The 17,045-nt window shown below is 34.9% G+C and overlaps 2 protein-coding genes across 3 annotated transcripts; one reads left to right on the plus strand and one right to left on the minus strand.

Annotated features, from left to right (window-relative positions):
• Positions 1 to 4,488: 4,488 nt before the first annotated feature.
• On the minus strand, positions 4,489 to 11,947 carry LOC126881734 (uncharacterized). 2 transcript variants are annotated; one of them, XM_050646202.1, is made up of 3 exons: positions 11,764 to 11,947; positions 11,173 to 11,294; positions 4,489 to 8,848 (listed from the first exon to the last, which is right to left on the minus strand). In XM_050646202.1, the coding sequence occupies exon 3, from the start codon at positions 8,634 to 8,636 to the stop codon at positions 4,764 to 4,766; it is 3,873 nt and encodes a 1,290-aa protein (XP_050502159.1). In that variant the 5' UTR covers positions 8,637 to 8,848; positions 11,173 to 11,294; positions 11,764 to 11,947; the 3' UTR covers positions 4,489 to 4,763. The 2 variants fall into 2 exon arrangements, with proteins under 2 accessions (XP_050502159.1, XP_050502160.1); XM_050646203.1 differs by lacking the exon at positions 11,173 to 11,294.
• Positions 11,948 to 13,624: 1,677 nt separating this feature from the next.
• LOC126882761 (matrix metalloproteinase-18-like) lies at positions 13,625 to 15,178 on the plus strand. The gene has a single exon (XM_050647754.1). The coding sequence runs from the start codon at positions 13,625 to 13,627 to the stop codon at positions 15,176 to 15,178; it is 1,554 nt and encodes a 517-aa protein (XP_050503711.1).
• Positions 15,179 to 17,045: the final 1,867 nt, after the last annotated feature.

Below are 17,045 nucleotides of genomic sequence, written 5' to 3' on the forward strand. Positions count from 1 at the left end.
TTCTTTTTTTAACTGCTGCATCAATTTTATGCGGCATTTTATTTTCAATGATACTTCTAAGACTTAAAGACGAATCAGCTTTTGTTGCAGTAATATGTTAAAAGGTCATTACACGAAATTCTGGGTAAACTCCAGACGTTCGTCTTGACAGTGTGAATTGATGGTCATTTGAAACCTGAAAACGACTCAAAGCGAATAGTCTTTGAAGTCGCCTTTCTCGAAGCGTGCCAACAATGGCCATTGATCAGTCAATCACTATCAAGAACAAGGTAAATGATTGTTGCGTGTTCATTCCTCATTGATCCCATCTCTATAAATCGAAGGTTCGTATTGTATTCTTCAATTCAGTGAGATTCCTACTTCGGATTTGCATTTCCCCTTGTGAGAAAAAACTGCTATAATGTCGACTCTTGTTTTTTCGTCGTTGTTGGAATGATTCGGCGGTTTCTTCTCGTTGACGTATTTATAGCGTTGTGCGCTTGAAATGTAGAAGTTGTCTGTAAACACCGAAAAATTTGCAACTGCTGTCATTCACAAAAAAATACAATTTGAAATAGTTTTTAATGCATATTAGGGGAAGGCCGTGTAATTGGCACCCCTTGAGAAGAAATTACGATACATTGGACGGACGACGGACGTTCTCCATAACAAGATATTTATTTTTTTGCATCTTGTATTTCTCTGTTCTAATTAATATTACATCCCAGAACGGAGAAAATAATTAGAATTACTTAAAAATAATTTTCAATGAAAACTTTTTGTGTAATTTGGACTTTCGCCGCCGTGTAAATTGGTTTTCTTTGTCGTGTAATTTGGTTTTACTGATTTTTATTATAAAATTTGATCAATTTTAGTAATTTTTCATTTACATTCAAAACACTTAGTCTTGACAGTTATCAGTAATAATGGCTTTGTTCGTGGAGACAGTCCATGACTGGTTGCGCAGAACTGCGCATGCGAATCAGTCAGAAATCAGTCCGAAACCAGTCATGGACTGTCTCCACGAACAAGGCTATACCCAAGTAGCACCGAACGGGTTTATTAAGTCTTTTGAGGATGCTTTAAAACTGTAGAATAAAACTAGAATTAAAACCATTTGATTTTTAAGTAAACCTTAAGATTGCAATAAAACCGCTTTCAGGATGTCGATGTATTAAACCACTTTCTTAGGTTTTGAAGCCAAATAATCTTCTCCTTGTTTCTCTCTTTCCAAATACCTTGCCCTAAAGAATGTAATTAGATAAAAATATACGTTTTACGATACTTCTTCTTCAGGTGCCGTCTCCGCTACGGAGGTTGGCAATCATCATAGCTATTTTAATTTTTGAGGCAGTAGCTCTAAATAGTTGTTTGAGCTGCATCCAAACCATTCTCTCAGGTTCTTCAGCCATGAAATTCGTCTTCTTCCGATGCTTCTTCTGCCATCTATCGTCCCTTGCATTATGAGTCGCAGGATGCCATACTTCTCACCCCGCATCACATGTCCGAGATACTGTAGTTTTCTTTCTTTAATTGTAAGTTCAACTTTCTTCTCTTTACCTATTCTTCTCAGTACTTCGTTGTTCGTAACTCTATCTATCCAGGAAACCCTCATAATTCTTCTATAGGTCCACATTTCAAAGGCGTTAAGTCGTCTCATTGTCTCTACATTTAACGTACATGATTCCACTCCATAGTATAGTACACTGTATACGTAACATGTTGTTAGGCGTACTTTAAGAGTTAATGTTAAATCTTCTGACTTTGATTTCTGCAGTGTAGTCATTATTTTCTGTTATAAGCGTTCCTAGGTAAGTATACTTTTTACTCTTTCGATCTGCTGGCCCTCTACTATCAAGATTTCGTTATTATCATGGTTATTTTTACTAATTTTCATAAGCTTCGTCTTTTTGATATTGAGAGAGAGTCCGTACTCCCTGCTACACCTTACTATTTTACTCATGAGTCTTTGCAGGTCTTGTAAACTATCGGCTATTATTACTGTATCATCTGCATATCTGATGTTGTTAACTAAGACTCCATTTACTCTTATGCCGAATGTTTCATCTTCCAGAGTTTCTCGCATTACCTCTTCAGAATAAGCGTTAAATAATAGTATGCAGCCTTGCCTGACTCCTCTCTTTATTTCCATGTCTTCAGATGTTTCTTTTTCAATTCTTACTATTGCTCGCTTATTGTAATAGAGGTGTGTTATTAGTCTTAAATCTCTTTCATCTATGTTTTTAGTTTTTAGAATTTCCATGAGTCGATCATGTTTTACTTTATCAAACGCTTTATTGTAGTCTATAAAACAGACGTAAAGAGGACGGTTAACATACAAACATCTCTGTGTCAGCACGTTGAAGGAGAATAATGCCTCTCTGGTACCCATACCATTGCGGAACCCATATTGAGTGTCACTAATATCCAGTTTCAGTTTAGAGTGTATTCTGCATTTTCAGCAGAATTTTCAAGGTATGTGACATTAAGCTTATGGTTCGGTAGTCACCTCATTCTTTGGAGTAAAAGAGCTAGGAGAGTTCTGGCTATTTGGTGGAGGCGCCCCATGTTATTTCTTATGGGAAAACGAATAAAATCGCTAAGGTTCATTCTGCTCGTTTTTGTCTCGTTTTGTAGTGGAGGCGAGACGGCTCGTAGGATCGTGAAGTGTGAGGTATGGTTGAAATAAGAGAAATAGAATGCATGGAGATACGCCAATAGAAAAAAACAAACATGACAACAGTACCAAAACAGCACTATATCGTATCTTCATTGCTATTGGACCTATTTTAATGTGTCAAAAAAATGTGAGATTAGATTTCGTCTATTAGAGTTCTTTCGTTTTATCAAACAAACCGACTTCTCATGCCCGCCGGCTACAACTTGTAAGTATGTCCAAGCCATCTAGCACCTATATGTCAGCGTAAAAGACACTCCTTCAGCCTATTTCTCTCTCTCTCTCTCTCTCTCTCTCTCTCTCTCTGTCGCTCAAAACAATTCATAAAAGATACAGACCAGGTGTCGCTGAAAACGATATACCGTGCAGCAGCCTATGAGGTATTACTAGAAATAGTATATGTCGAAGAACGTATACCATTCTTACAGTATGTCCAAACCAACAAATATCCTCAATATTATCTTCTCTGCTTGAGTACTACTATACATGGATCTCCCTCCAATCATACACCTGCTCTTTACAAAGAACCTATACCATTCTTACGGTGTGGTCAATCTAACAAACATCCACTATACAAGTCTTTTCTGTAAATGGGTATTATTTTATAAAAATTACTGAATACAGATGTATTGTGAGTTGCATACAATATTTTATCTACAGAAAGTCAGGTAATATTATGAAAATCACCAAATATAAATGGTATTGTGAGTTGCATACTTTATTTTATCTACGGTAAGTCGGGTAATATTGTATTTTGTAGGTTGGTAGTGTACTTCCAGTCTCGGGTTAATAATGGAAACATACTGGTATGATGTATATGTTGACATAGAAAAGGCATTTAACATAGTGTAATAAGCAGTATTATTGAAATAAAAAATACATGTACTATATTTACCTATGACCATAAATTAATTTAGAGTGCATAGCTACAAAGACTGTTTGAAAAAATGGTAGCAACGACAGTCAAGCAGTAACTAATGGTTAAAATAAGTATCTAAAAACGTTAATAAAATAATGTTACTAACTAAGCGACGGAATGTGTGTAAAGCGATGTATAAAAATGATGTAAGCATGCAATGAATGAAAGGTAGTCAATTCGGTCGAACATAAATTTGTTGAAAAAACAAAAATATGTTCTTAACAGCAGTCACCAACGTGAAGGTACGACTACATCGACCGCCATGTTAGTAAGGATGATGGTTAGTAGGAATGAATTATTTTACATTATATGATAATATGTTTAATAATAGCAATATACGTAACTTACGTACTAAGATAAGCTCATTATTATGTAACTTGGTTTAGTAGACATCTTTTTATTGATCTGTTTGACATCTTTTACGTATTCTAATTAATGTTAAAACATCGATACTTTGGTGTTAATTCATTCGGTACTATGTTCTGTAGTATTCAAAATGAATTATTGAGGGTAAATTTGTTCGATAACTCTAGGTTATCTAATCTTAAAACTAGATATTTTTCCGACTCCTGTTTTATGACAGGCTATCGAAGACTTAAAACTAAATCGGGGGAAAGAAGACCATTAAGTTATCGATTGTCTTAACTTGCAGGCTACATGAGCAACGGCTCCAGAGTTAACTAGAACAGCTCATTAATTTGCCTGTTATATATAGTTATGTGGTCTATAACAGATATCTTTTTAGTGGTCATAACTAAACATCTTTTTTATATGGGCTAATCTTAATAATTATACTTAATTTAGAGATAGTATATACAAAACTAAGATCTATTAGAATTATCATATTATATAAAAACGATGAGTAAGGAAAGGTTGAGAAAGAGGATGTAGTAAAAAGGGTCTGTTCCAAATATTATGTAATAAATAAATAAAGTTTTAAAGAATGGCATGATTCAATCACCTAAATATGCTAGTCATATTGATATAAAATTATGAGTGATTTTAAAAGGTGAAAAGAGCAATATAATAAAAAGTGACTGATTCAGATGTAGGTATCAATATTGTAGTTGTAATAAATAAAGCTTTAAAAATGACTATTCAATTAACATCCATCTTAAAGTCAATCAAATTATCAAGGATAAATGTTAAAATAGGATTGGCTTATTGAAATCTTACTTTGTGTTAAATCTAATCAACGTCCAGCTCAAGATTATCAACTAAATAATGCCCCCAGGGAAGCGTGTCATAAGACTCCGGAAGGTGATTTCTTTTATCATCATTAGGGCTGAGCGCAATCTTGCTTTGTGTTATGGTATAAACATGGTGCTTCTCTGAGCGTATTAGATTCTGTGAGGCGGTCTTTGTTGTAAAGTTATCTAAACACTCGACGTAGTCTTCGAAGCTAATTTTAGTGTTTACAACAGATTTCTTAACCCCCTTCGCCTTCTTTGTCACACCATAATTTTTAATAAGTATTTCAATCTCATCGTCCTCATACTCCTGATCTATCAACTTCCTCCTCAGTTTTTTGATGTCATTATCTGTGATAGCTACCTTGGTCGTGTATAATTTAGATCGGAGCCCTATGTAATCAGTCATAATGCAGCCATTATTCTCATCTTTCATCATACCCAACACCTTCTTGTTAACCTGGGGAATGCCATAAATATTATCTTTAGGATAGTCAGACGTGTCAAAGTGCCGATGACAGTCTGTTTTCATAGCCTCATAGGGATCTTTTTCCCGTATCTCCACGATCACACTATCGGTATCTGTATAGCAGGTCGTAAAGTTCTCACCAAACCTTCTATTTAAATACCCATAGTGAAAATCATATATCGTAGTTTTAGCCAAATCCAGTATACTCATGCCCACATATATTGGTTTATCTAACCATATTTCCGCTCTATTCATCTCGACAGCTACCAAATTTTCATTAAAAATAGTAACATTCTTAAACAATGGACTGCTTATTCGAGCTTCAGCTCCGTAACGACCATCCCATTCAGTAAGCAATTTAATATCAACGCGCTTGCGTACATTTTCCATGGTCTTGCCGAACACAGCATTGTTCATAAGTTTGAAAAGGTTTTTCTCAAATTCATTTTTCGCTACCTTCCGGAGATTTGTATTCAAGTCAATGTATGACTTTAACCAAGGAGACTGCTTAAATTTCAGGACTCGGTGAATCTTTTTGAGCACCAATCCGTGAGCTAGCGCTTGCTTCAAGGCCCTGTAATGAATTACGTATCTTTCTTTATCATGAAGGGTAGCCATTAATTTGGTTTGCTCTCGCGGTCGTTTAGGAGGAAGCATAGTTTTAGGGTTCAATGATTGGGGGCAAAACGGAAGATCTTTATGACTATCGTGGATATGTTGGGGGTACGCCAGATCAACCTCAAGAAAGTACCCTTCAGAAGCATCGTCAGCTATGGATAGGACATCAATGTTGGCATCGACCCATTCGAAGCCTCCATATGGAAGGAATTGAGACATTGCCCAGCCATATTGATTATTGACATCGAAATACATCAGATATGAGTCGGGCTTCGATGGATCGTAAGATGTCATATACTTGTTATTAGCGTGGACGCGGCGTTTCGAGCAAACTTGACTCAAACCACCACGAATACCACGCTCCACAAACAAAAACATATCTGGATCTGTTAAAAGCTCCAGTTCCTGTTTTGTGTGCTTAAGCATTGCATCCCACGTGAAGCCGGGAAGAGTAAAGTAATGAACTGGGTCAAGATTATATGTTTTGAGACAACTGGTTCGAAATTGCTCAAAGACGTCTGCAAGAAGAAGAATGTCCGTTTTCATGTATAAATCGACATAATCCCCGAGAGTGGAACAGGAGAATGAAGACCAGACATCTTGGGCTCTACGATAATGCCGACGGGGACATGGTTTATCTTCAAGTTTATTATAAAAAGACTGAATAGGAGGAAGAGACGTTTCAGTAAATTTTATAAAAGAATCAATATAATCATATGGCATGATTCCTTTCTTAGTTAGGAGATGGAAATTCTCCTCGGGAAGCGAAGTATATTGGGAGCGGAGATTAGGATATTCGGTCAAATATGAAGAGAGCTTATCGAGAGAAGACGCCAAAAATCGAAAACTATCGATAAAACGGAATTTAATTCGAGCATCATTGAGGTGTTTCGTAAAAGAGATATATTTCTCCTTAGTAATAGGAAGAAGATCTACGGGGCCTTTGATGTGAGTAGCAATATCATTAACAATGAAGTGGGCGTCATATCCGCTAAGGTTATGAAATATCACTGGGATAGTGTGAGCATCTTTATAATTAATGTTACACCCTTCATGGGCAGCCCCTCTGTAGTTATGTTCTGGAGTGAGGTGGTTGTGGTCCCGCACTTTCTTATCATCGAGGGAGAAGCGCTGCTCGCAGATATGGCAATGAGTGGCTGTATGAAAATCACTTTCTTGCTGAGATGTCATATCTATATCATATGGGCACATAAACACTGTAGAAACATTCTCAGCAAGCTGATTAAGTTCATCTGCGAACCATTTCATACAATCCTTTCCTCGATATGAGCTATAAAACGAAAGGGTATCATCATATGAACATTTGAAGAAATACCCAACTGCTACAGGAATGTGTTCCTGATGTTTCTTAGGATCTCCTGTACGTTTTAGAGCACTTTCGAGATCTGCGTAAACGGTAAAGGGGGCTTTAATCTTATTCCTGAAATTCTTAAATCTAAGCATTTTACGACTTTGTTCTGGCATTTTGATGGCTGTTTCATTAATTCTTACACAATCGTTGGTGTGGGCTTCTAGCTGTGTAGACGATGAAAATGGTTGTAAACATCTATCACAGTTAACATCTGATCGCCCTTTGCAGCATGGCTTATGAACATTTAACTGTTCCTGTGATCGAAAGTAATGGAGGCAGGTATCGCAGAAATATTTTGTTCCATTACGTTTGCTAAGCTGCTTGGAAAGGAGGCGGGATAGATTTTTTATCCAAACGTAATGATATCTAATCGGACCTTGCTCATCATATGTATCTTGAACAAGAAGAAGATTCACATGTTTATCTTTCTTGTTCTTTGTTAGGAAAGTTGGGAGGGTCGTATAGTTCTTCTTCTCCTTTTTCAAAATGTATACGTTGATCGATATATTATTCTGCTTTTCAAAATTCGGAATCTGTTTGATGGTCATAGGCCACTGAATACCTTTAAGTTTAAATACACTCGAGTAGTGCGGGTAAGATGTCATTAAATCGACATTTTTAGATGTAGGGTATAATGCCGATATGATAGCCCATGCAAAGCATGACTCGTCATCGTTTTTAACATTAATGCACGCCTTCTTTCGTTTTATCTGAGGGAGAAGTTCAATGTATGAGGAGCCAAGCTGTGGTGTAAATTTGTTAATGTTAACCCCCAGGTTAACAACTGCCTTTAGAGCCCATCCAGAATCGCGTTCTTGAAATTCTTCCAAGTCTCTGGAGATGGGCTCCACTACTTTTTTCTCGAACCATTCTTCAATATTAGTATCTCTATAGATGGGGGAATTTGAAGTAGTGAAATACTTGGTTTCATTAAGGATCTTATCTCCGCTGGCTACTTGAAATTCCCCACCAAATACCATATTTACCTTTACTGCCTCATTTTGCTTAAGAGCGTTATGAATTCTACGTTTGAATAGGGCTTTGCAATCTCCCAGGAAACTACCCGGGTCCTTGTGTTTAAGGTTTGATATGACTCCAGTCCGAATTCTCGAATTAAATGCAGATAAAGAGTCATCCCATTGTACCCTTTTGTAAGCAGTCTCCGGTCGACTGTTAAGTCCCGCCCCCTTCTTCTGTTCGGCTTTTAGTTGGTTTCTTAATGTTTTCACCTGTCGCATCTGGGCTTCGAGGTGCTGCTTTTCACCAATCGTCTTTGCAAACCTCATCCTATTATGTATCATTTTAATAGCTTTCCTACACTCTACCAGCCCTTTCTTAACATTATCTTCCTGATAATCATTTCTGATTAAGCCTAAGATGGATGCAATTAACTGAATAAGTTTAGTCAACATGTTTAAAAAAAGCAAATATTCATAGATATATTGCGAATAAAAAGTTTTCAAAAATTTTATGAAAAACCAAAAAATTATCAAAAAATCTGAATCAGAAATTCAACAATTATCAAAAATTAAAAATATTCAAAAAATCAAAAAGGTATCTCTCACCAGAGCACGTCTTAACGATTTCAAACTCACCAGACCACACGTCTGAACGTTAGGAATATCTGAAACAGAATGAAAAAATACCATAATGTAGGGTATTAAATATTCTTTTAGTTGGACGGAAAACTGAATGGTATTATGTTATGCTCAAAAGGCCCCTCAAATGTGTAAATTTGTGCTTGTTCTTCCATAAGAATCAATGTAAAAGTGCTGCATTTAAGACATTTGTTGAACTTGGTTGCATTTTTCCCTACTCATGCCGTGTGTTATACTAGTGAGCTATGACTATGATTCAACGCGGAAAGAACATAAAACTAGATACAGAACAAACGATGAATACAGAACGTTATCGAAAAAATCCGAAAACAGTGCGGAATAACAGTAGCTGGTAACAAAATCTTTATTTTAAGATTTGCTGATAACACTACACTTATAACAGTAAATGAGCAAGAAATGCTGGATCTCCTGCGAAGAGTTAAGTACGGAAGCAATAAAGTTGGTCTGAAAATCAATAAAGCTATGACAAAAATAATGGTAGTCGACAGATTCGACACTATTCAACTGACTAACATGTTACAGGAATACCAGATAGTAAACACATTTGTCTATCTCGGGTCTAGTATAACTAACGATGGTAACTGTGAAGCAGAAGTTCAGAGACATATTGGTATGGCATTTGAATTGATATCTTTGAGATGTGGTGCGGGAGAACAATGATGCGCATACCTTGGACAGCTCATAGGGTAAACGTTTCCATTCTTAACCAACTCGACATTAAAAAGAGACTGTACACAATATGTCTGCAACGAATTCTGCAATTATTCAGTCACGTGGTTCGAAGAGGTGACGATAGTTTGGAAATATTAATCAAGAGGACGATTACCAACTAGATAGTCCGACCAAATTAAGAATTCAGCTGAAAACTCATTCCGCGAAGTTCTTAGAGTAGCTGAAGATAGAGACCAATGAAACAGAATTGTTAGTAATAGTGGAAGAAATCATGATCCTCAGTAATGGGGAAACGATAAGAGAGAGAGAGATGATACATGAAAGTATCAGTACGTTTTAGTTGTCTCAAGTTACTTTGGATGTTTTTTCGTTTAGTTATAAGTTTTCTCTTTAAATCCTTATTCATTGTAGGGCTCGCAACCTCTGAACAGCTTTGAATCAGGTCTCGAACAGGTCTTGAACAGGTCTCGATCAGCTTTGATCAGGTTTGATCAGGTCTCGAACAGCTTTGATCAGGTCTCGAACAGCTTTGATCAGGTCTCGATCAGCTTTGATCAGGTCTCGAACAGGTCTCGATCAGCTTTGATCAGGTTTGATCAGGTCTCGATCAGCTTTGATCAGGTCTCGAACAGGTCTCGATCAGCTTTGATCAGGTTTGATCAGGTCTCGAACAGCTTTGATCAGGTCTCGAACAGCTTTGATCAGGTCTCGATCAGCTTTGATCAGGTCTCGAACAGGTCTTGAACAGGTCTCGAACAGGTTTGATCAGGTCTCGATCAGCTTTGATCAGGTCTCGAACAGGTCTGATCAGGTCTCGAACAGGTCTTGAACAGATCTCGAACAGGTCTTGAACAGGTGTTGAACAGGTGGTGAACAGGTCTGAACAGGTTTCAAACTGGTCTAAATATATCTGTTCGATATCAGAACAGTTATGAAATTATTTAGTGTGTACATGTGTCAAGGAGCTTACTGAAGAGACCAGCGGATACCAACACAATTACTTAAAAAATATGTAACGGAAGGGTGAAGAGAGCATAGACGAAGAAGATGAACACCTTCAAACATATTGGCATCATTCACCAGATATTGATAGAGCTTACGATCCACAGTATGTTTGGCAAACTGATAAATGGATGATGGGCGATAAGGAAATCAAATTTACTCCCAAAAATGATTGGATTAACGATAACAAGTATACAGCTACTTGTGGGCTATATAATTTACTATTTTATAAAAATCCACAAGACTACGACAAAGGACAGCCTTAATTATAAAAAAATATTAGAAGTCACATATATGCATAGAGATTCCAGAGAATATTTAAGACATCAAGCATTCCCGGATAAATTTAATAAACTCATCAAGCCTTTGTTTAAAAATGAGCAACCACATCGTCGAGGCTGCTTTGAAAATGCCAAGAAAAATTAAAAAAAAAAACATCGCAATAGTGATGAACAATCTAATTGACAATTTAAACAGCGCACAGACATAGAATGCGAGACACCATCGTTTAACCGTTATGCCGTTAGGTCCACATGTGAAAATGTTAAAATAAATCGGCTAGGGCATCTAGTTTTTTAATTTCCAACTTTAACAGTGTACTAGTACGAATTTAAATAAAAATAATAAAATAACGCATAGTATTTGTATTACTTACCCAATGCAGCACTAAGATTGACAATTCATTTTTATAAAATAAAATGCAACACGATTACTCTCATACTGTTAAAAATTCATTACTGTCATACTGTTAAATCAGCTATACTTGGTAGTATATTGCTAAAAAGAAGGAATACGGTAGTAGCATAAAAAAGCTACTATTTTTTTAAATAAATCGTAAAATTATTTAAAAATATAAGGACAGATTTATCATACAATTTATAAAAACAAGAAATAAGAAATAAACCATAAAATACTACTATCCTAATGTAGATAGCAATCAAATCCCGTCTCGTTTCTCTCTTATAACAATTAAATGACAAAACAAGACGAAGTACTTGCTACATGTGTCATCAAAAGGCATTATTTTTGAAAATAAAACATAAATCAACAAAAAAATATGAGGACAGGTACATCATACAATTTGTAAAAAACAAGAAATAAAAAATACTTGTAAATCAAATTAGAAATTAGAAATAAACCGTATAATCAAATACCTTTAAAAGAAATAAAATTATATTAATTTGTTATTATGTGCTAAAATAATTGCAGAAAACAAGAAATCTCTACATTTACTAAATACACCTACCTTATAAAAGTATACACACATACACACACACTTCACTGAATTCACTATTTCCTTCGCTCATCTACAATGTTCTTGTTAGATTCTGTCATTTTATACCCTCTCTTATCTCAGCTTAAAATTCTAGAACAAAATAATATATTTATCGTTTTTATTAGTAGAAACCGCATCATAAAACTGATCTTTTTGACCTGTAAAAATGTAGTTTAATAACAACTTATTTACGTCAGAGTTGACCTTTTTGACCTGTAAAAATGTAGTTTGATAACAACTTATTTATGTCAGAGTTGACCTTCTTGATCTGTAAAAATGCAGTTTAAAATATTTCTATAAAAATAATTCTAAGTCTTTGATTATTCATTTCATACAAATTATATAATATTTTCATAAAATATACTAGGATTTGATATTGATTTTACATTTCTTCTTTAAGTCCATTGTGAACGTTGGCTATTAATTTGGAAATTCTGATGTTGCTTACATACGGCACTTCTGAATAGTTCGACCAAACGTAAACATTCGCATTGCGCAATGCGCCTCCATGTGCATCCAAACCACTTCCACAGATTTTGGACCCACGAATGTCTTCTTCTGACCAACCCTTGCGTACTGTCTATTTTGCCTCTGATAATAAATTGTGTTCACGATTTCTTTCCCTTTTCCAATTATATGGATTAGCTCCACGTTGGCTACATGTTCGGTCTAGTATATACGAAGAATGCGTCGGTACACCCACATTTCAAATGCAACTTCTTTTTCTTCTTCTTCGTGAGCTTCTAGACCTTTCTAATGGTATATTGTACGGAGCACTTGGTGCAAAATTGAGCGAATTAGGATTTGCTAGAGATCAAACTGCGATAAGCGATCTTTCTATGCCAATGGTTTTGTTTTAGTGTCAATAACAATAAATAAGCGTTTGCAGTTCGACCAAGCTACCGCAACGGCCTTTATGGTACTGTATCATATATCTTTTGAACGGATAAGCGGAAATCGATGTATGACCCATCAAATTAAAGGATTTTGAATGATGAATTACGCTGTGATGTCTGTTTTAACAAAATGCCACGTATAATGCCTTTTTGGTATCCTATAAATAAGTTTTATATCGATATAATATGTATTAGTACAAGAGTATTGAGAATTTGACGTTGGTTCGTTTTATGATGTTTTTGGTCATAAGTAATGATCGTATCGCACTTGGTCAGTGATTTTCGTAATATGCATGAAAATACCTTTCTAATGGTATATTGTATGGAGCACTTGGTGCAAAATTGAGCGAATTAGGATTTGCTAGAGATCAAACTGCGATAAGCGATCTTTCTATGCCAATGGTTTTGTTTTAGTGTCAATAACAATAAATAAGCGTTTGCAGTTCGACCAAGCTACCGCAACGGCCTTTATGGTACTGTACCATATATCTTTTGAACGGATAAGCGGAAATCGATGTATGACCCATCAAATTAAAGGATTTTGAATGATGAATTACGCTGTGATGTCTGTTTTAACAAAATGTTCTGTATAAGGCTTCTGTGAGTTTATTATTAGTATTAATTGTCGAATCTTGTCATGTGACACCACAGATTAAATTATTTTGAATGATAAAGTACGTTGTGGTGTCTGTTTTACCAAAATGTTACGTATAAGGCCTCTTTGAAATCCTACCACTTAATATTAGCATTAATTGTCGAATCTTATCATATGACACCTTAAATTAAAGGATTTTGAATGATGAATTATGATGTGATGTTTGGTTTAAGAAAATACCACGTAAGGCCTCTTTGGCATTCTATCATACGTGTTATTTGATTATATAAATTGATGCTTATACAATTATGGATCAGTCTATTTTTGAATATAAACAAGGATGGAGGTGTTTTTAATATGTGTTCTACTTCTGCGTTTCATAGCAGCAACAGACGCCTTTTCCGAAGACGATGCTATGACGTTTCTTCAACGATATGGATATATAGATAACAATTCTATAGCAGATTTCAATACAACGCTCCTACATTTCCAAGAACAATATAATTTATATGTGGATGGTACACTAAACGATGAAACCATAGCATTAATGCAAAAACCTCGATGTCAAACTGGCGAAAATGATTACTCTCTTAAGGGAAAATGGTATAAACATAATCTAAGATGGTATTTTCCTCAGGCGAATCATGTGAAAGATATAATTCAATTAGTTGAACGAGCCTTTAAAATGTGGGAAGATGCTTCAAATTTGCATTTTACTAGAGTGACTGTTCCTGTTCCGAAACCAGATATCACTATAACAGCAGTTAAAAGAAAACATTATTTTCGCTCCAACTGTATGGGGAACCAAAAGTGTGGAATTCAGTTTGATGGTCCTGGTGGAAAATTAGCACATTCTTATTTTCCCATCGATAATGATACTTGCGTAGAAATACATTTAGACTTGGATGAAAAATGGAGTTATAATTTGAATGATACAGATTATGATTTCACCAATCTCTTTATGGTTATTCTTCATGAAATCGGTCACAGTTTAGGATTATTACACAGTAACGATGAGTCAGCTATAATGTATCCATGGTACCCTAATAAAGTACGAAATATAAGTCAAGATGATATTAGTGGCTTAGAGGCTTTATACGGACGCAAAAGTACAGATGCATATATCCCTACACAAACTAGTGCACCAACACGGTCAACGTCGCATATATCGAGGGTGCATACTACAAGATCCCGTCCTAGACCAAACGAGATTATTCCTCAACAATCAACGAAAGCTACACCACATTTTTGTGCTATTGAATATCCCAATATTCTCTTTCTAGCATATGATCCTCAGTTTAAAAACCATCATATGTATATAATACATGAAGGATTTGTGTGGAAGAATGATCTAAATGGACACATGGTACCAAATAATCCAGAGCATTTGAGTACTTATTTGCCTAAACAAATAAGAAATATCTCGCATGTGTTTCAGAATATAGCTGGGAACTTAATTGTCGCATCAAATAACACTATATACTCTGTATCATTTCCCAGCATAACTATTTCAAGAGATATACCTCTGTTTGTATTACCACCCCATGCTGAGATAAATGTGGTATTTCAGACTCACACCGGAAAAACATATATATGGTATGACAATACATCATTCATCGAATATGACGATCTAATAGACCTAGTCATTAGCAGAGGCCTTATAAAGGACATATTTCCTGGAGTACCGACCACCGTTAAATCAGTGTTTAAATACACAGACGGTCATTTATACTTTCTAGATGGCAGCACTTATTACAAATATAATGAGTTTACAAAGAAAATTATCGAAATTGGCAGATTTAATTGGAATTTATTCGGGATTCCTTGTCCAGATGATGGCTTAGTTACACAGTTGAAATATTTACTGAATAAAGTTGGCTCTTCTTATAAATAACTTCGTAATATATTATATGAAATAATAAACTTGTTATCCTCATTTTATTATATCCCTTATTTCTATTGTACGATATCTAATATGGGATTAATAACTGTGACAGTTTCATATGTACGATCTTGAAATCGCATTTGATTTAGAAATTCAATATGTTCTTTGTAAAGAGCAGGTGTATAATTGAAGGGAAATCCATGAATTGTCATTGTACGCTACACCATCCATTATTTTAAAGTACATTAAGGTTCATTTAGCGTGAAAGAAATAAAACATGGTATATATTTTATATAAATTTATTATGGATATCTAAACATTACATTATAATTCATTAATCCATGATTAATACATTTACATTTTAAAAAAAGCCGTTCAGATTCATCGTTGGAGCAAAATATTGTGAATTCATTATTTTTCTTTATGTGATGTATAAGTTTGCATGCATATCCTCTTCTCCGATGGTTAGGTAAAGTGTATACGTAATCTAATACTCTTGGTACATCGTGTTTTCCGAGTGGATCAAAGTCACGTTTTGATAATAGTACAAATGATGCTGGTACTCCGCTGACATAAAGGATATAGCAAGTAACTTTTGTGTTTGTCATCCATTGATCAATAAGTATGTCATTTACATTTAACTGCTTAATTTTTCTGAATGCGCTTGGACCTCTGAACAACTCAATTTTTTCCATCTTACTTCATCGAATGATTGATTGATACTGATTTTTGCTTTATTAGAATTAGCTATAATCAAACAATTAAAAACCAATGTATAAATATCTATAACTTGATCTTTTTGACCTGTAGTTTGATAACAACTTATTTACGAGTTGACCTTTTGACCTTTACAGTTTTCACTTATTGACGTCAATTTCCCCGATTTAGTTTTAAGTCTTCGATAGCCTGTCATAAAACAGGAGTCGGAAAAATATCTAGTTTTAAGATTAGATAACCTAGAGTTATCGAACAAATTTACCCTCAATAATTCATTTTGAATACTACAGAACATAGTACCGAATGAATTAACACCAAAGTATCGATGTTTTAACATTAATTAGAATACGTAAAAGATGTCAAACAGATCAATAAAAAGATGTCTACTAAACCAAGTTACATAATAATGAGCTTATCTTAGTACGTAAGTTACGTATATTGCTATTATTAAACATATTATCATATAATGTAAAATAATTCATTCCTACTAACCATCATCCTTACTAACATGGCGGTCGATGTAGTCGTACCTTCACGTTGGTGACTGCTGTTAAGAACATATTTTTGTTTTTTCAACAAATTTATGTTCGACCGAATTGACTACCTTTCATTCATTGCATGCTTACATCATTTTTATACATCGCTTTACACACATTCCGTCGCTTAGTTAGTAACATTATTTTATTAACGTTTTTAGATACTTATTTTAACCATTAGTTACTGCTTGACTGTCGTTGCTACCATTTTTTCAAACAGTCTTTGTAGCTATGCACTCTAAATTAATTTATGGTCATAGGTAAATATAGTACATGTATTTTTTATTTCAATAATACTGCTTATTACACTATGTTAAATGCCTTTTCTATGTCAACATATACATCATACCAGTATGTTTCCATTATTAACCCGAGACTGGAAGTACACTACCAACCTACAAAATACAATATTACCCGACTTACCGTAGATAAAATAAAGTATGCAACTCACAATACCATTTATATTTGGTGATTTTCATAATATTACCTGACTTTCTGTAGATAAAATATTGTATGCAACTCACAATACATCTGTATTCAGTAATTTTTATAAAATAATACCCATTTACAGAAAAGACTTGTATAGTGGATGTTTGTTAGATTGACCACACCGTAAGAATGGT

Source organism: Diabrotica virgifera, chromosome 3 (genome assembly GCF_917563875.1).
Source record: "Diabrotica virgifera virgifera chromosome 3, PGI_DIABVI_V3a".
NCBI lineage: Eukaryota > Metazoa > Arthropoda > Insecta > Coleoptera > Chrysomelidae > Diabrotica > Diabrotica virgifera.